The sequence below is a fragment of the Sarcophilus harrisii genome, chromosome 2, assembly GCF_902635505.1.
Source record: "Sarcophilus harrisii chromosome 2, mSarHar1.11, whole genome shotgun sequence".
Lineage (NCBI taxonomy): Eukaryota > Metazoa > Chordata > Mammalia > Dasyuromorphia > Dasyuridae > Sarcophilus > Sarcophilus harrisii.
The window spans coordinates 203,114,640-203,135,713 of NC_045427.1; the positions used below are offsets into that span (position 1 = coordinate 203,114,640).

At 37.2% G+C, this 21,074-nt stretch overlaps 1 protein-coding gene across 3 annotated transcripts in view; it reads left to right on the forward strand.

Moving 5' to 3' along the window:
* VIT (vitrin) overlaps positions 1 to 21,074 on the forward strand; it is a 149,313-nt gene that overhangs the window by 104,533 nt on the left and 23,706 nt on the right. For all 3 annotated transcript variants that reach the window (XM_031951265.1, XM_031951266.1, XM_031951267.1), the window contains one exon: positions 11,452 to 11,599. In XM_031951265.1, the coding sequence (XP_031807125.1) occupies positions 11,452 to 11,599 (148 nt within the window). The remainder of the gene's footprint in view (positions 1 to 11,451; positions 11,600 to 21,074) is intronic.

Below are 21,074 nucleotides of genomic sequence, written 5' to 3' on the forward strand. Positions count from 1 at the left end.
AATTTTTCTTCCTCACTTTCCTCTCCAGAAGACAGCAAGCTATGTGCTGTAAGTTAAATGTGCAATCCTTTTATACCTATTTCCATATTTGTCATGTTGTACAAGAAAAAATCAGATCAAGATTTTTAAAAATGAGAAAGAAAAAAATAACAGAAACAAAAAAAAAAAAGGTGAAAATATTTATAGGCACTCATTTTAGGATTTAATAAACTATAGCATATCCAGGGGAAAATGACCAGAATGCTGGTGGAAACAGAGTCCATGCCAGGTGGAAAGAACTTGGGTTATTTGGCATTGAAAAGATTTGGGGAGGACATGCTAGCTAGCAATCTTCAAGTATGTAAAGAAGAAAAGGTATTGAAGTTTTTCAGCTTTGCTATAGAAGATAGAGGAAATAATACGGTGTGAATATTTCAAAGAAACAGATTTTGGTTAAACATAAAGAAAAATTTCTTAACAGTTAAGTGGAATAGGGTTGTCTCAGGAGATAACAGATTTCTCTTTATGGAAATTCTTCACTTGGAGGTTAGAGGACCACTGGTCAGAGATTTGGGAGAAAAAATTCTTGGTCATTTACATGGCATCTGAAGTGCCTTCAATGCTGAAATTCCGTGATTGAAATCTAGAAATTTTTGTCACTTTGAATATATAATGTATACTTGTTCTTTTCTTACAGCTGTGTATCTGTTTAAACATTTCTACCCTAATAGTTTTTGCCTTGAAGGTCAAGGCATAAAAAATAAATGTGACAAAAAAGATCTTGGCAGATAAAAATGTTGGGTCAAATTTAATAAGATGGAATTAAATGCCAAGCTTTATGTAACACAGGTGTGGGACGATGGATATGGACACCCTCAGTGTAGTCCTTCACGCACAGTGTTGGCCACCCACCCACTTTCTGGTCTGGTTTGCTTATTCCAACTGGCCTTCACAAGCACAGGTCTGGATTTCCAGATAAAGAGTACCACCATGTGGCTGCACTTAAATTCTTTCAGCATCCGAGGGGTATCCATCTCTCTCATGGTGAAATATGTTCTCCTTATTCACTATGACTCTGGAACTCTCTCCAATGATTCCCATGTACACAAAACCAACACAGATCACAGTGAAGACACCATTAGATTTTAAACATAATCATAACCATTTATTTAACAATATGACAAAAGTGATCATAAAGAACACATCACAGCTACCTGATATGAACAAAAACAGCAGTCACAGTTCACACATAAAACTGCATTATCCTTTCCCACCAATGTGTTCAGCAGGTTCAAGAAAGAAGGCACACAGAAAACTTGCAGGGAAGCACTTGAGAGGAAAATCCAAGGGCTAAAAGAGTCCTAGCCCTTTGAATGGTGATTTAAGTCCTTTTTTTGTTTGTTTATATAAGAAGTAGGGAATTCCCAATCAATGGAGTTCTTCCCAGAGGAGCTGAATAGTTATTTGTTCAGGGTGTGGTGGAAGGGTGAGGGCTGGACTACCCAGCTCTTCCTAGTTCTGAAGTCTGGGAAAGTTGCTTCCCTGCTTATTTAACTGCTACAAGCATCACACAAGATGATCTCTCATGATGAGATAATTGCAAGTTTATAAGGTGACTTTTGAACTTACTGGCTCTTCAGCCACTTCATGTGTCATAGTCACATGTGGCAAGTAGTTAATGAACCAAACAGTTCTCTGAATGAATTCAATCCTTTATTCATCATCTTTCCAATTCTATTTTTTAAATCATATTTTCTTTTAATTTTAAGGTTTTTATAAAAAAGTCACAGGCCCTGGGCATCTATGCCCATCAGTAAACTCCAGAAACCTACTTACACAAATGGCATGTTAATGTCATTTAATGAGTGAAATGTGAAATGGATGAAATGAGTGAAAGTGAACTATGTTATCTGAAAACAACTCAGTCCCCAATGAAAATTCCAGATACTGATTCCCTGCATCTAGTTAATATGCTCAATTTTACCACAAACAAGAGCAGCAGCAAAGTTCATTATTTATAGCCCTATGAAAAAATGGTGTGTCCCAGAACTACATGTTTTTTCTCTATATATATTAAAGTTATGCTTAAAAGATTCTCTAAGAAACACATAAGAATGGAGTAAAATCTTTTTTACAATCTCAAAGGACTGTAACTAGGCCAAGGGAGGGGAAAGCCAGCCAATGATCTTTATCTGGGTCCGGGAGGTTATTGTGTGGTGATTGATTGTTCTTTGTAAAGGCTGAGGGAAACACGGAGCAGCTAATTAGCAATAAGAAAGAACCAAAGTGTCTTGACCTAAAAGCTGAATTGCTAGGGCAATTTCATCCTAATTAGAAACTAAATCTTGGGAGTAGGCCCTAACAACCTAAGGTGCACTGGAGGTTTTGTTTGTTTTGTTTTGTTTTGTTTTGTTTGGGGGGTATGGGAGTGGGAGCCAGGAGAGGTGGGAGGCTGAACTTTTTTGTCTCTTATTTTAGATATGGACAAAAACAATGAAGAGAAAAAGGAAGAAAAAGTATTTTTCTAAAAGAAAAAAAAATAAAAATAGGTCAATAGAAAGAAACTTATCAGAAGACATAGGTTGGGTAAGACTAGCAGGTTTTCCCTTTAAAAGTACTAGGAAAATACTGATAGATCTTGACCTAAATAAACTATTCTGCAAAGCTCTACTTAAAGCAATTTTTATGTAATGCAAATTTGCCTTTCTCGCCCACTTCACTTAATCTATAAAACAAAGGCATAAACGAAATAATGTCTTTAAGAAAAAGTCACAAAATGAATTAAAATGGAGACATATTAAATCCTATACCATGAAAATAAACAGATTTATTAAATGACAAGTAAAATTAAAGATAAAGTATGCACTATACTGTAAGGTAAAGTTAACGTAGTGATGAGATTAGGGTAGCAATTCCTAGTTAGAAATAAACATGTGACAAATTCACAATGGTCATTCTTTTTTCCCAAAGGGTCATTTATTTAGGTCATTTTATTAAAGGTTACAGACAAAATAAAAAGATACAATTGACACCAGGAATGGTGAATATGAAATAGATTTGGGACCTCATATAATAACTAACAATGAAAAACATAGGTTCCCTAGGAGAACTCACAATCCACTAGGAGAAAGGAAATACTCCATGAGGTGGGACTATGCCATTGACTGGAAGGCTAAATCCACAGAAAAGTTTAGAATCTTAAAAGTTAGTTATAAGAATTTATTTTTTTAAAAAGTTATAAGAAGGAAAAACACCATGAGGTAAAAAGAAAGATAACCTGAGGCATGAGGGAAGAGATAGGAAGAAAGTACTAGGCAGAAGCTTGTAGAGGACTAACGGAAAAGGATTCAGCAAAGATGGTATGGGCCATACACAGACTGATAGCGGAAATTTAACTTCAGGGGCTTTCTGATTAGACACACAAGGTGGGGTTATTCAAGACCTAGGCGGAGCTGATCCCCATCAGTACCCTTTCCTGCTTGCCTCAGGGAGTAATTTTATCAGTACTTCAGACTTTCTCTGCCAATCCCACCTAATCGCCCAGGACTCTATTTCTCCATTCTTTTAATTTGTTAAAGAAATTTTTCAAAAAAAGGGGGCGGAGGGTGTTCCATAAACAGGAGGGGGCCTAATTGCCATTGGTGGCAATTGTTACATCAATCTCATCTTTTGTTGCTGAATCTCAAACACATCAAAACCATAGCTCAGGAACCTCTCCTGATCTGTTTACCTTCCCCCCACCCCATATTATTTTCATTTTTCTATTGATGCAAAAATGTTTTTAAAAAATTTTTATTTGAAAAAACAGAACAGAATAAGAAAAAAAAAACAGAAAAGAAATACAAAACAAAATAGAATATCGCCATGTGTCCAGTAGAACATCAAAGAGGATTTAAAATATATAACAACAAATTACTAGATTAATAAAGTATATATATATATATATATATATATATATATCATATATATGTGTATATATGATATATATATATTTACACTTTCATATGTATATATATATATATATATATATATTAGTAGAAGAAATTATATTCATGAATGTCCATTTTTTGTTTATTTCCTTGTAAATTGTTCTTTGGTTTTCTGCTGCATACCTTATTTTATTCTTTTCCTCCTTTTCATTCCCACCACCATCACCTCCAAGCAAGCTACAATTAGGAAAAGATATATTTATGTATATATATATATATATAGATATATATACACATGCATACATACATACATACACACATACCCCAGATACACACATGTCTTTCTTACCCCTGTTAACTCTTTAATTAAATTCTGCTCCATAACTTGCCTTGCTGTTACTTAACCTTACCCCACCCAAGGATCCCTCCCTTGTCTTCTTCCCTCAAACTTTTCTTCCCCCCTTATTTCTTCATAGATTTTGGAGGGTGTTTTACCCTTCATGGTATATGTGTAGGGTTGCCTATTGAACCCATTCCCCATGTGAGTAGATTTTCAGAACTATGAGCCTTCCTCCCCACTCTAATGCCTCTGTGTCTATTCTTCCTCTGCATCTCATTTGTATAACCTGATTACTATTTTTATCTTAACTTTGCCAATCTTTCCTTTGAGCTATTCTGTTGTTGATGTGAATCTTAAACATTTAGTATACACTTCCCATGTTAAAAAAATGCATAAATAATTTGTTAAATAATAATTTGTCCATGTTGAGTTCCTTAAAATTGATCTTTGATATTGATTCTTATATGTTAGATTTTCTGTTAAGTTTGAATTGGGCTGATAAAAAGTCCTGAAAACCTACAAGTTCTTTGAGTGTCCATTTTTTTCTCATTCAAAATTGTAGATAATTTTGTTAAGTATGATATTTTTTGTCACAGGCCTAGTTCTTTTTATTGTCAGTAGATATGATTCCAGGACCTGCAAATTTGTATCGTAGCTACTGTTAAGCCTTGAACAATTCAATTGAAATACAGTAGCATGTATTTGAATTTTTTTTCCTTATTTCTTATAAAATTTCCTCTTTGATCTGGAGGTTTCAAACTTTGGCAATAATATTCCTGTGTGTTTTCCACAAAAGATCTCTTTGAGGTGGTGATCATTGAATTTTTTCTATTTGTACTTTCCCCATATGTTTTCTTATTCAAGGACAATTTTCTTGAATTCATCCATTTCCTGCATTATTATGTCAAGATTCTCTTTTTTTGGTTACAACTTTCTGGAAGTCCAATTATTCTTATATTTTCTCTTCTTGATCTATTCTCCAGATCTATCATTTTTCTTATACGATGTTTCACATTCTGTTGTATTTTCTCATTCTTTATAATCTGTTTTGGTATTTCTTGATCTCTCATAATGTCACTGACTTCCTCTTACCCAATTCTAATTTTCAATGAATTATTTTCATCTTTGGGACTCTGTACTTCTTTTTCTAGTTGGTTAACTTTTTTTTCCCATAATCTTGTTTTTCTTGGATGGTTTTTATTTAGTTTTTAATTTTTCCTCAATGTCTCTCATATGATTTTTAAATTCTCTTTTTGAGGTCTTCTATATAGTTCTCTCTGGACAGGTAGCTATTTCATGTTACTCTTTGAGGCAGAAGTTTTTTTTACTGAAGTCCCTCCTCTGAAGATGAACTCCTGTCTTCCCTGTTCCCATAGTATGTTTCCATGGTGTTCTTTCTTCCTTGCTGGTTCTTTTTTTTTTTAATAAGAGGTATTAATGTAAACACTTCTAACCTTGGGATAGGGAGATGGTGCTTCAAGTTTCCCTTCAGCTCTCCACTCTGATCAGGAACCCCAAACCAAGAGCTCCCCCCTCCTGCAAGGGCCCACAGCCCTCAGTGTCCCTGCCCAGGGGTTTCTGCCTGAACCCCTTCTGGTTCCTTTGTGCCCAGGGCCCTGTCTCTGAAGCCCAGCTGGGCCTGGCAATCAGCCAAGGTTACCTCAGTCTCCCCAGACTCAGACCCCGACTCCACAAACAGCCCCAGAGGTGTAAGTCTCTGTGATTCTTGCCGAGCCACTCCTAGCTAGCCCCGGGTCCCCACTTAGTGTTTTCACAGAGCTAGCCCAGAGGTGTTTGCACTTCACACAGATTAATCAGCATCTGCGGACTTTCTTCAGATCTTTTTGGGCTGTACCTGGAGGACCCAATTCTGCCCCAAATCTTCTAAATTTTTCACTAGTCTGTGTTCACCCTGAGGTGCAAATTTGTCCTGGATGGGAGGGAAGGAGAAATCTGGAAAGCTTGAAATTTACCAACCTATTCCACCATTTTCCCAGAATCTTCTCTGATGTGTTTACTTTTAATGTCAGAAAAGAAAATTAATTCAAAGCAAAGACATAATGAAATGCTATAATAAGATAGGTAGCAATAAAATATTCCCTTCATAAATATTAGTGGAAAGGATGGATACACCTCTGGAATATGTACAGACAGACGCGTATAAAGGGCACGGTTTTGAGGAATTGCTTTGGGATCATTTATGTCTTTTAGTGATGTCATATAGGGAAAAGTTAAGGAAGTGAGAAACCAGATTTGGGGAAGTCACCTAAAGAAGAAATCCTAACTGGCTGAATAGGTGCTACAGTTCTATTTTCCATTCTACTATTTGATTCTATCTTCAATCATTAAGACCCTGGAGGAAGATATCCCCTTAGTTCACTCAATCCCTTGCAAGAAAAATTACTCATCAGCTTTGTCCACAATTCTTGTTCACTTTGATTCTCACTTTTTAAATCCCTCACCTCCCTACTTCTCCTCTCCCTCTAAGTATCATGAATACTCTGTCTTTCTTATAGCCTCATACATATGGAGCTGAAATGAATCCTGCAGACCCCAGTCTAAATTCCTTGTTTTACAAATGAGGGAGTTGAAGCTCCTTATCCCAGATAAGAAGTAGCACAGAAAAGTGGCAGATCCTCTGACTTCAAATTCAGGGCTCTTTTACCACATAACATGACAGCTATCCCCTAAATTAAGGGCTTGGTTATTGCAAGGGCTTTGCAAATTCTTTGAAGGGATCTGTGACATAGATCAGAGGGGATCTCTTACCCTCAATTCTTGCACCTCATCAGTACCCCTAGGGAACACTTTCTCTTTGAAATACATTTAAACTGTCACCCCCCCATCTCTACTAGGGGTCTTTAGTCTAAGAGAGATGCTTGGCCAAATGACTGTCCTTTTATTAATAACCTGCTGGTCTTATTTTTTTTTCTTTATTAAAGCTTTTTATTTTTCAAAACATATGCATTGGCAATTCTTCAACATTAGCCATAATGTCCATAAAGGAGAGGTCAAACACTACCATATACCAAACTCCAAATCAGGATACCATCCGTAGGTGCCTGAGAAATTACTGGTGCTTACCATACTTTCAGGGGTGCTGTTCTTAAATAACAAGTTACTTCCATTTCAGTCAAAAAGGCTAGAGCATTTAAGAGCACTGAATTGTGTACAGTTGTCCAGTGTGGCCAATGGTTGGCAGCCTTTATGGGCAGTCAGCAGGACAGTCCAGTGGCATCCAATATTCATAGAATCTGAGAATGTGCAAGGAGAAGGGATGATAGAGATCAACTAGTGTTGCTTTCCCATCTTCTAAACAAGGAGCCAGAGACCCCAAGCATAATTTGCCCAGATCATACAATGAAATGAAAGAGCTGGAACTAGAATCCAAGTCTTCTGACTTCCAGTCCAGGATTCTTTCCTTTATATCTATCTTTATTTTATACCTTGCTACCTAAGAGAAAGAGGAGAGAAGGAGAAAGAAAGCCCAGTGTTCTTCCCATTACTAAGAAGTTACAGATGCTTTACACCAGTAGCTCTGTGAGCTGAGCTGACATTCCCTCATCCATAACAGGCAGGACACCATTTCCAGGAGTGTTAAATGTGCTGTGCCATTATTGAAAGCAAAGAAAAGGTGTGAATGAGCGAGGAAGCAGTATTGGCATTGTGTCACTGGACTGCACCTTATTGACATTGTGTCACTATGTTGTACCTTATTGGCATTGTGTCACTGCATAATATCTTCCTGGTAAAAGATCTTAAGTCTTTTTATGTATGATTTGCCAGATAAACATGCTTTTATATAAAATAGAAAAAAAAATGTCTTCCCTTCCTTTCTATAGATGCTGCTGCTCTTATCTGGAGAGATGCTGTGATGTTTAAAAATATTTGAGGACATAGTTTCTGGGTGATTTGATCGTTTTATTAATAAGGCCAGCAGGATATATTGGATTTAACATATTTCTACCATGTTTAACATATGGTTTAACATGGACTACTTGCCATCTAGGGGAGGGGATGAGGGAAGGAGGGAAAAATTGGAACACAAGGTTTTGCAAGGGCTAATGTTGAAGAATTGCCAATGCATATGTTTTGAAAAATAAAAAGCTTTAATAAAGAAAAAAAATAAGACCAGCAGGTTATTAATAAAAGGACAGTCATTTGGCTAAGCATCTCTCTTAGACTAAAGACCCCTAGTAGAGATGGGGGGGGGGTGACAGTTTAAATGGACTTCAAAGAGAAAGTGTTCCCTAGGGGTACTGATGAGGTGCAAGAATTGAGGGTAAGAGATCCCCTCTGATCTATGTCACAGATCCCTTCAAAGAATTTGCAAAGCCCAGTGAATACAGGCACGAGATTTGTGGCAAAGAAGGGATTTATTTACACTAAGAAGACAGCTTTCTTAGTGGGCAGGATTCCCGCTAGGAGTATTGTAAAGATGGGTTGACACTGAGAAGAAAATATCTTCATCAATGGGCTAAATCCAGAAGAGCAAATAGCTCCGGATTAGGGATTAGCAAAGATTCAAGATTCAGAGTCGCTTTTTATTAACCTTCTGAGTCTGGGGTTTGCCTAGCCCCCCCAAACTGGGAGCAGTTTAAGGGACTAATCTCCAATTCAATAGAGGGTGGCTGAGATTCCCAATTGAATGAGATTACTTATTTTGAGAAGGATGTTGTCTGGGAAAGGTGTGCCCTTCCCAGGGTTTGAGACTCAGGGGCACCCTTCCCCCCAAAGGTTCCTTTCCAACTCTTCTCCCCCCAAGATTAAAGGGGACACAGTTTACATCATTTTTCCCATCCAAAGGTCTCAATTGACATTAGTACCTACTTCATTTTGATTGGTTAACACAATGGAAAATCAGCTATCTTGAAGTACATGACTTAGGTCACTGAAATCTTGGTCAAAAAAGACATCAATTTCCATATCATAGTGTATATGATTGTAGAGAATCTTGATTGTAGATTGTAGAGAGAATCAACATTTTTCCAGAACTTGTCTGAGCAAATACAAATGAGCTGGAATATACCCATTAGCCAAACTTGGAATTTCTTTTATTGTCTGCTTAGATCTTGACTTGGGTGAATCTTTTTTTTTCCTCTAGGATTTAGTGACTTACCCAGAGTTACACAGCCAAGAAGTATTAAGTGTCTGAGGTCAGATTTGAACTCAAGTCCTCCTGACTTCAGGGCTGGTAGGGTAAATCTTTAAGAGATATTTTCCATAGTGCTCATTTTCTGGGTAAGGAAGTAGAAAATAGGAAGAAGTGTGTTCCAAATATAACAGGTATTAAATTTGGAAGAAATATTCATTTCTCACAACCTACTAATGTGTGGCTTAGAATGGTGAGGGGTCACCATTTAATAAAAAGCTGGAGAGATCTCTAGGAGCAAAGCAAATGTTTATTGTACATTCTCGTGAGAACTGTGTGTCCCACCCATCGAGCAGACAATCAAAGGGAGGAGGCACCTTCTGGGACTGGTTTTACACTTTAAATAGTCCTTAACACAAACACCCCTCCCACCACTGAGCATCATCCTCATTGGCTGAGGGTCTTACATTCTAAATTCGGGAACTACCTAAGAAATTGAATTTGACCAATAAATACATAGTTTGATTGAAGTAGAGAGAAAATAATGTCATGGGAGGATAGCAGGAAGGGGACTTCCGTACGTCCTTGAGTCAACGCTCAAAGTCCTTCAGACCTACTCCAACTCTGAAGTAAATGAAGCCTTACTCAATTTTCACAACTATCCTGAGAAATCTTACCTCATCTCGTTCACTAATAAATATTTGAAATGAGTTGGATCACTTGAACCAAGATAAATTAAACAATAAATAAAAAATCTGTCGCATAGTCAGAAAATTGGGCAGTGGGCGAGTAGGAAGGGAAGATCACATCCTTCAGAAATCCCCTAATAATCTCCTTCTATACATGTATAGAGAACTATTCTCATATATAGAAAGGCACCATGACATCATGAATCAGGCACTGGACTAAAGGATTAGGTTCCACCTCTAGCCCTTACTTGCCATGCAACCATGTGTAAGTCTCTTAACATGTGAGTCTCAATTTCTTCATGTAAAAATGAGCATAATATCCATAATGGCAACTTGTAGGGTTGTTAAAAGGTTGTCATTTGTGAAATGTTTTACAAGCTTTAAGCTACTGCAGAAATATTAATTTTTATCACATATAACATGAGACCCTTCTGAGGGCAGTCCCCATATTCTTGGCCTTGGAGGAGATCTAAATAGTTTGATTTATAAAAGATTTCTTAAATTAGCCATGAAAATAAGTCCTTGCCCAAATATATAAGACATAGGCAGATAGTAATAAGAATCAGATAATTAAAAGGTATTAAAAAATGAGCATCCCCTGCACTGTCCCGTTTTACTTTTGTTTTACTTTCATGAGAATATTTATATATAAGGGGAATATCTGTATCAGCTACAAAGAATTTCTGTTGTGCTGTGTCTTTATAAGGAAATAGAAAATAGAAGGGGAGCCGGCATCAATAGCAAATTGAGGTAAAGCTGATGATTATATTGAGGGTCCAATATATATTTTGAAGCAAAAAACATTCACAAGGCTGTAAATCAAAGTATTGTATTTCAGTGTATATACTGCAGTAATTCTTTGCTTATATTTAGTGCTTTAGAATTTTAAAAGAGCCTTTAGAGTACATCTCTTACAATCCCATTCTCAAATGAGATTGTATGGAATTTGTAAATTTACAAATGAGGTAAGTGAAGGCACAAAAAATGAGGTCTGGGATCACAAAAATAATAAAATCTGGACAACTTTCAAACTCGGCTCTTCTTGGTTCCAATCTCAGAATTCCATTCACTATGTCATGTGTTAGTCCATTTAATTCTCATTACAATATGTGAAATACCCAGGTTAGGTATTATACAAATGAGAAAACTAGAGCTCAGAAAAGGTAACTATTTGACCATGATTACATAGTTAATAAGTGATGCTATTCAGATTTGAACTCAGCTCTTCGGACTCACAATATAAACAGTTTTGTGAATGTAAAAATGCTCATACATTTTTTCACTCAACTTTTAATGAATGTCCTGATTGTTTAAGTTTGGTAAAATTTATTTGTTTTTGGACTGTGGGAAACTGAAAGAGGAAGAATTCAATTATTAAATTTAAAGAGAATCAAAGTAATTTGGTCATTTTCCATTCCCCAGATTGCAAAGTTGATTTGTCCTTTTTAATTGATGGGAGCTGGAGTATTGGCAAACGGCGTTTTCGAATCCAGAAGCAGTTCTTAAAGGACATCAGTCAAGCTCTTGATATGGGCCCAGCTGGTCCACTCCTGGGTATTGTACAATATGGGTAAGTATCATTGGTAGCCCCAGAATTATGCAGTCTAATTACTGCGACACTGCTGGACACCTGATACCCAAGGACTTGCATTAAACATCTATCTATATCTGTATCTAATTTCTCAGGATCAAACCAGTCAATCCATTTATTTATTAAGTATCTACTAGGTCTCAGGTACTATTAGTGATTGGGCATATAAAGATATAAATTTAATCCACTCTCAAGGAGTTTCCATTCTATCAATATTCATTAAAGATGTAATTTCCAATGATACAAATGATACAGAAAAAAATGAATAAAGCATTGAATTCATGAACTTCATATTTAAGTAGGTGGTATTTTTATTTGTATTGGAAGAAGTTCCACTACCTTTGTAAGCTTTCCTCCATAATGCATGTGAAAATATTTTTATATATTATATATGTATTATAGTATCTATACATGTATGTACGTATTTGGATGTGCATATGTATTGGAGTTCTCCAAGTAGACTGTAAACTCCTTACAGATAAGTAACACAATTTTGGTATATTTTTTCTTCCCTCATAGACCCTTACATTTACAATCTCACACACAAGCACAGTGCTTACTACAAAGTCATAGTTGCACGGTTGATTTAATCTACTGGCAAAACCTTGAAAGTTGGATCACAGAATAATAGAAACAGAAGGTTGGAAAGGACCTCATTGGCCCTCTAGTCCAACTCACCCTTTTCTAGAACATCTCTCACAAAGCAGAGTCCAGACTTTGCTTGAAGATTTCCAATGAGGAGGTAGGTGGGGAGCCCACTCCCTACTAGGGTAGTCCAATCTACTTATGTGTAGCTCTAACTGTTGAAAAGTCATAGAACTATATAATGTAGAGCAGAAAAGCATTTTAAAGATTATTTAATCAAAGCTCTCCTTTTACAGATGAGAATGCTGAACTACAAAGGTTAAAGCACAATATGGACCACTTGAATGGATCACAATGAATCCATTGAATATGGATCATTCAATGATCTTTGAATGTTTTCATGCTGTAACATAACTATACTGAAATGTTACCTGGGGTGACATCCTTTGAATTTGGGTTGATGTGACATGATGAAGTAATAAAGCATCATGTTGCTGTCTGTTTGGGATTTTGTAAATTTTTACTTTTAATCTAGTGAAGTCACTTGAAATGTTTCAAAGTTATATTGGTATAGTTTGCTCCTCCAAGGTGAGATAGGGTAAAAAGAGACTTTCAGGCAAGATACTCCAGTTCTTATACTATGTTTGGAGTTGCTTGGAAGACTGTATATATAAAATTTTTTGTAATTTTCAAAATATTACAAAAATGTGATATTATCATGATTATTTTGCTTAAAAAGGGTCATGCAGAATGATGGTTTCTTTTTTAAAATAAGTTTTTTGATATTAGCTTCCACTTGGAAGGTAGACTTACAGAATGTTAAAACTGAAATAAAAGTAATAGAAAAGACTTTAGACAATCTAGTTTGTTGCATTACTTGTTTTATAGATGAAGAAACTGAGGCACAGGGGATATGACTTAACTAAGGATAAAATTAGGAAATGGCAGAGATAAGACTCTGGCCTCAGAGCTGTCTGATTCTAACTTCTTGGCTCTTTCAATTATTCCAGGCTGTCTTTGAATTTGGATTCTTGAGCATTTCCAATTGTGAAGAAAGGTATAATTTCAAAGTAGAGATAATAAAGGAACAAGATGGAGCAGAGGCTTTAGAGACTATTTAATCCAATGGCTCATTTTACAAATGATTAACAGGAAACAGAGAATGTAATAGTAACTCAAATTTACATATGATGTACCAAAAGTCTTATTGAAATTTTAAAATTCAGTGGGGATCATGGATGTCCATGGTGATGTCTTTGAAACCATTTATAGCAGACAAGTTATCACTGGCCATATGCTCCTGCATATTCACATCCAATCTGTCCTTTGCCTCTTGGGTCACTTGTAATTGAGATACTTCAAACATTATGGTACTCTATGTTGTTCAGCATGTAACATCACTAGAAGGATATTGGGATTATTAGTAATGAACCTTTGAGGTATTAAGTGATTTAAGATCATTGAAAGTGAAGAACATTTTCCCAAATGAGAACCTTGTATTCAGTTCTGGACCCAGCAGTCCATCTATATAGCAATTATCTAAAGTATGTTTTGATAAACTTGCTCCATAGGTATTTATTTCTTATCTTCCAATCTAATTTCATGTCACAATAAAAGCAATATGTATTATTCATCTGTATTGCTTTAACTCCGGATTATTAGTCCAATTTCTTCTGTGGAATAGTACTAGTGCAGGACTTAGTTCAACCATCTGTAACTGTGAGCATCTGGAGAACATCAGTCTTATATTTAGATCATGTGGAGGAAGTTCTCCATGACCCTGGCAAATGCCTTTGGCAAGCCAAGGTGTCTCTGTTGGATGTCTCACTTGGGAGTGAGAGTCAGCAGACTGATGACCAAAGTTATTTCTGTGGTTACATCTGTCACAAAGTCTATGTATGAGCAGGAGATACTTTGCTGGGGAAAAGCTTTTCGAGATAAACTTTGTTCTTTCAGGTCAAGTGTTTATTTTTTTCTTTCTTATATTCTTTGTGCCTTTCAGAACATTATGGGGCTAGAGCAAATTGTTTGCAAAGATCTATCTTTTCCCTTCTTGTGTTTTCATTAAGAATATACTCAATGTCATGGGTCATTATCAAAAGTAAAGTCTAGTAATGCAAAAATTGACATCCCTCTTGTTGTCACCTTTTTGGTCACTTCTTGGGATAATAATAGAATTCTTTTCATTCTATTGGAATCTTTCTCTCTTTGAAATGTATTGGAAAATACATACCTTAAGATGTGCCACCTTAAGTATTTTTTTTCTTTTATAAGTATATGGTCAGATCTAACTACTCTTCTCAAGTTTATTAGAAAGTTCATTGCTATTTCCTAGGATTATGAGGGTTTTTTGAGGGGGAGATACAAAATGGAGGAGTTTCATTGTTGTGGCTAATAGGAATGTATCACCATAGAAATATTAGGAGATATGTTCCAGTTTGCATCTATTTGTTCTCTACTCTCCCCCTTACAATCCTCTATAAATGCTCTCAGGATGATCTGCCTTAAATGAACTTTGACATCAAGCTTTCTGTCTATATGTTATGATTTCATGCCTCTGATTGCTGTGTGAGGCAATACTGCTGCTCTATAAATCACCTCAATTCGATTTAACAGACATTTAATTGTCTACTGTATCCTGTACATTACAAAAGTGAATATATGACAGTCCTTATGTTTACAAGGCCTTCAAAGGATAGCAACCTCCCAAGTAGTGACAATGCAAAACAGAACAAAAGTACAAAGAGAACTTGAAACAATGGAGAGACAGACACAAAGAAAATGGAGAGAGACAGAGAAACAGAGAGAGACAGAGACAGAAAGAGAGAGAGACAGAGAGACAGAGAGACAAAGATAGAGAGACAGAGACAGAGAGAGACAGAGAGAGAGACAGAGGAGAGAGAGAGAGAGAGAGAGAGAGAGAGAGAGAGAGAGAGAGAGAGAGAAACAGAGACAGAGAGAGGGAGAGAAAGAGAGAGGGAGAGGGGGGGAGGGAGAGTGAGAAAGAGAGAGAAATGGAGAGAAGCAAAGAAAAACAGAAAGAGAAAAGAAAAAAAAATCTAAATCTATGATTCTGTGCTTCTAGAGAGCCTAAGGAAGAGATCATGCTGAGAGGAGGTTTGAGAGGAGGTTTTAAAGGGCCCTGAATGCTGACCTAACTACATATTTATTCAGCATTGACCCAGTAAAAGGTCCAGCGCAAGGTCCTAGGAATACAAATAGAATGACATAGTCTGAGATCTTAAGGAGCCCATATTTAAGAGAGGGAGCAGAAGCGTGAAATACAATGTGTACAGTTAGATGGCACTGGACCTGCAATTTCCTTATTTTGGGGAACTCTGAGATATAGAAACTCCCTTTACCAGAGCAGAACAGCCCCTTCTTTGCAGTTTTCCAAGAAGCTAAGTGACGGGCCTGGAATCACTTGGCTGATATTACTATCAGAGCAGGCCTTGAATCCAGGAGTTTGTGACTCCAAGGACAGCTCTCTACCCAATAGACCATCCTGCCACTCGTGTACATATTTAAGTGTATAATCAAAGGTAGGAAATGATAAAGTTGAAGGAGATCTGATAATTCTAGGAAATTCTAGATTCTAGGAAAACTGAAAAGGAAAAGTCTCATTTGATGGAGTGAGGAGATCAAAGAAGGTTTCACAGAGGAAGTGGAACCTAAGAAATGGCATTCTTCTCTTTCTCATCTCTGAGAAGGAGAGATGAGGATAGAGTGCCTTCCAGTGGACAATAAGAGGAGGGAGAATGACCTCCTGAGAGAATGCAGAAGGGTGAGAGGGAGCAAGCTGGGGACAAAGGATAGACATGTAATGGGACTTAGGGTACGTGAAGGAAAACTAATGTGAAAAAAGACTGAAAAGCTAAGCTGGAGCCAGGGTATGGAGGGTCGGAGGAGTGCGGGCTTTATTATGTAGGCACTGGGGAATGATTGAAGGTTTTTATATAAAAATAACAGATTGCTCCAAATGCCAGCTTGCATTTCTTCTCATCAAGACACCTATTTTGAGAGCTTCAAATTGAAAGAGGAAATTTCTGTGTTTCTTTGGTCGTATTTTTTTTTCTTTTTCAAAATGTCAGCCTATTTTATTTAATGTGTTATTTTTGAAAACAGCAAACTGAAAGCAGACTTATATAAAGATGAAATATAAGCACCTTAGTGCCAGATGTCCCAAGCCCATTTTATATGAAGGACAAAGACTGCTGTGTTATCTAGCATTAGAAATAGTAGGGATTTTTTTATAACTTGTATGCAACAATTTTATAGCATAATATGAAAATAAAGTGATAAACATGTCAAGCAAGTGAGGAATGGAGTGAGCATAGAGTTATATGTTGATGGGAACATTGATTGGTGAAAAACATAGTCAAGAGAGAAAAAGATTCTACAAACATTCCCCTTTCCCTATTTTTCTAATGTGATCAATATCAATAGAAAAGAGCTTATCCTAATCCCAACCAACATTTTTTTTTAGAATTATTTCAATCAGTGCCTTAATATCCATTATCATGATTAATGTGAAGCCCAGAGAGACAAAGGCATGTTTATTTTCCTTGTTGTAAGCATTTTGAAAGGAAATTTGTCAGCATCAGGCAGCATGATGAGTTTAGTGCAGTGCCTGGAACACAGTAGGCATTTAATAAATTCTTATTGATTGACTGACTGATGTTCCCCTAATTTAGTGCTTCAATCTCTGTGCCTTTGTCCAGACTATGATCCTCCTTCTGCCTATAATGCACTCCTTTGTCACCTCTGCATCTCAGAATCTCTAACTTTTTACAAGGCTTAGTTCAGGGGCCATTTCCTAGAGAAATCTTTCCTTGATATCTCTCTCTCTCTCTCTCTCTCTCTCTCTCTCTCTCTCTCTCTCTTTCTCTCTCTCTCTCTCTCTCCCTTCCCACCTCCTTCCCCTCTCTGTCTCTATCTCTATCTCTCTTTGTCTCTGTTTCTGTCTGCCTGTCTCTCTCTCTTTATCTGTCTCTTTTTCTTCTCTTTCTCTCTCTGTCTCTGTCTCCCTATCTCTCTCTTTGTCTCTGATTCTCTTTTTCTTCTCCCTTTTTCTCTCTCTGTCTCTTGTCTCTGCCTCCATCACTCCTGTCTTTCTCTCTCTTGTTCCCTCCCTTCCTCCCTCCACCCCCGTCTCTGTCTTTATCTCTCTTTGTTTTTACTACTGTCTGTGTCTATCTCTCTCTTTGTCTCTGTCATTCTTTCTCTCATTCTCTCTCTCCTTGTCTCTGTCTGTTTCAGCCTCTGTCTCTGTCTCTGTCTTTCTCTGTTTCTCTGTGTGTCTGTCTCTCTGTCTCTCTGTCTCTCTCTCTCTCTCTGTCTCTCTGTCTCTCTCTGTCTCTCTCTCTCTCTCTCTCTCTCTCTCTCTGTTGTGTGTGTCTGTCTCTGTCTCTCTCTGTCTCTGTCTGCCAGTGCTTAACACTCGGTGATTCTATGCAAGGGGACTGGGGGTGGGGGATGGGGATTCATTCCATCAATGAGTGCCATTTGGCTGAGATTAAATGTTTTCTGATCTTTCCGCCACAGGACTAGGATCATTCTACCCTAATAATGAGATGATGGAATACAGTTGGTCAGATATCTAATCACTGACACTGTTTACAAAATACATTGCAAGGAGGAAGCTAGCCTTGCCTCCGGTAAAAGAAAAAGCAGTTCCTTATTCTCACTGGGAGTGCAGAGACTGGAAGAGATAAGAATTTATCTAATTGAAATTGCTTTTGAAGCCTGGATCCTACTCTGGATGGCCTCCTTGTTTGTGTTCTTCATCAGAGCTTAATCATACGGTATCCCTGAAGGAGCCAAGAAAGAAAATAATTTGTTGTCTGGTCATTTTAGTTGTGACTCCATTGGGATTTTCTTGGCAAAGATACTGGAACAGTTTGACATTTCCTTCTCCAGCTCATTTTACAGATGAGGAAACTGAGGCATGTAGAGTTAAATGACTTGTCCAGGATCACACAGCTAGTAAATGTCTGAGATTGAATTTAAATTCAGAAAAAAAATGAATCTTCCTGACTCTAGGCTGAGATCTCTATTCCCTGCACCACCTAACTGCCAAAGAGAAAAAAAAAAAGACAATTTACTTTTCTGTAACATTTTGCTTTTGCCTATGCTATTTCTTTGAGTTCTACAACAACTCTATGAAGGAAGAAAAACAAGTATGAGCCCCCTTTCAGAGAGGAGGAAACTAAGGTTCAAAAAGCTTTAGTGATTTACCTAAGCTCACATATGTTGGTACATGACGATTTGAGAATATATATGCAGGTTAACTATACAGTCTAGTGCCCTTTCTACCTTAACATGTTAATTCTTAATACCTCACTCAGAGATGTTTATTGATCAATCACAAGCAATTATTAAGGTCCTCACATTTGCCATACACTATATTAAATGCTGGGTATACAAAGACAAAAGCTCTCAAGGAGCTTATATTCTACTAAGAAACTACAACATGCACACGGTTACTATATGTATTTCTAGAGGATGTGCATGTGTGTGTATTTTTGATAATTTATTTATTGGGGAATGGCTCTTATTTTTATAAATTTGACTCAGTTTCCTATATATTTGAGAAATGAGGCCCTTATCAGGCAAACCTGCTTCAAAATTGTTTTCATAATTACTATTGCTAACTATATTCCCCCTCCTGTTTATTCTAATCTCGCTTTTCTCTCATCCTGTCCTTCCTCAAAAAATTTTACTTCTGATTGCCTTCTCCCCATATCTGCCCTTCCTCCTATCACCTTTACCTCTTCTCTTATCTACTTCTCCTCCTACTTTCCTGTAGAGTAAAATGAATTTCTATACCCAATTGAGTGTGTTTGTTATTCCCTTTGAGCCAATTCTGTTGAGAGTAAGGCTCATTCCCCCTTCCCTTCCTCCTTCCCCTCCACAATAAAAGCTTTCTCTTGCCTCTTTTAAGGCAGATAATGTGTGTGTGTGTGTGTGTGTGTGTGTGTGTGTGTGTGTGTGTGTGTTTTATATGAGAGGTTCTATATAGTGTTTAAAAATCCAATTTCTGGACATGTTCTCCTTGTTTACATTGAATTCCACTACAATCTGTGTTTAAACCCCACCTCTGACACATATTGCTTGCGTGTCAGATAAATCCTTGGATAAATCCCTTCCTTTCTCAATGCTCTGAGCTTGCCTCTGAGACTACAGAGATCACAGATGGTAATGATCTACACTGATATAGGGAATTTCAATGCCAATGAAATCAGTTCCAGTTCTATCCTGCTGCAGTCATTACCTTGTACACTTAGTCTAGGAATAATCATTCAAGTGACAGCATGGTATAGTAGAAATGGGATTGGATGTGGGGTCAGAGATTATTGGTATTGTTTAGTTGTTTTCAGTAGTATCTAATTCTCCATGACCCCATTTGGGGTTTTCTTGGCAAAGATACTGGAGTAGTTTTACCATTTCCTTCTCAAAGTCATTTTACAGATGAGAAAACTGAACAAATATGTTTAAGTGCCTTGTTCAAGGTCACACAATTAATAAGTGTCTGAAGTCAGATTTAAATTCAGATTTTCCTGACTCCAGGCTTAGTACTCTATCCACTCTATGGAGGACCTAGCTTAAAATCCAATGCTGATACTGTCTGTGTGATAATGATCAAGTCATTTAACTTCCTTGAGCTTATAGCATCAACATCCAATGACTCAAAGTGTGTTAAGAGCATCTGAGACTTAGAGCTCAAAAGGATATTGGAAGTCATCTAGTCCAAGCTCCTCATCTTACAGGTGAAGGAACTAAGTCCCCAGTCACACAGCTATACATCACCCAAGTAGAGAGTTCTCGAAGGAATCTCAAGGACCATCAGTTCTGACCCTCTGGTATTGCAGATGAGGAAACTGAGACCCTACCAGGAGAAGTGATATCCCTGAGCTAAATGCATGACCAGTCAATGACATAGGAAGTCTTTATCTTGAGAAGAACATCTGCAAATGTCAAACAGGACTAATATTAAAGCCCCGGACAAGCTAGTGCTTCTCAGCCTGCTGGGATGAGCTGTCAATGAAGCTAAATGGCTAGTTCTACTGGCAGGCAGAGGGTCTCCTCCCTCTGCTGGAACAAAAAAGCTGACAGTCCTCACCCTTTACTTGTACCATTTCAGAATTTAAAATTACATAGCTTATGTATATGTAATTGCATTTAATAGGAGCTGGAACACTTGGGGATACATGTAAAAAGTCAAATGAAAGACTGGCTGGAACAAGCAGCTATTAGATGAAGTTAGCCAGCGTAATGAGTAAGACCACCAAGGCTGCTTATGGCTTAGGAGCTGGAGCCTGGATCCACAAGTACTAAAAGCTGCCGAAGCTAAATCTAAAAATGGTCTCTTTTTAGATCACAGTTTCAGCCTACGTTAAATATAATTGTACATGTTGTCTTATATTTTGTGATCGTAATGAGACACATATGGAAAAACAGCAAAATGTTGATTTTTCCATTTTTTTAAAAAATTACACTTTTCTGACCCCATGGTTACATGATAGAGCACCTCTGTTCTTTATTGAAGGTCTCTTTTCCAAACCATGTCAGAATGCTTTCATTCTTTTGGAAGAATATCTTAGGTTTACCCTCTGTTCAGGATGGCAAAGGACATTCTCATAATATAAAACATTCTTGGGGAGGTTTGGGGGAAGAGGCAGTGTTTGTTTTTAAATGCAGATCTTTAGAATGTTGAAACTGGAATAGAGGTTTAGGGGGTATCAGACCCAGCGCCTTCACTCTACAAATAAGGCAACTGAGGCTGGAAAAGGAAAAATGCCTTCTCGCAGTCATATACAAGTGTGTGCATCAGGGACAAAATTGTGGTTGCAAACAGGTCTTTAGCTTC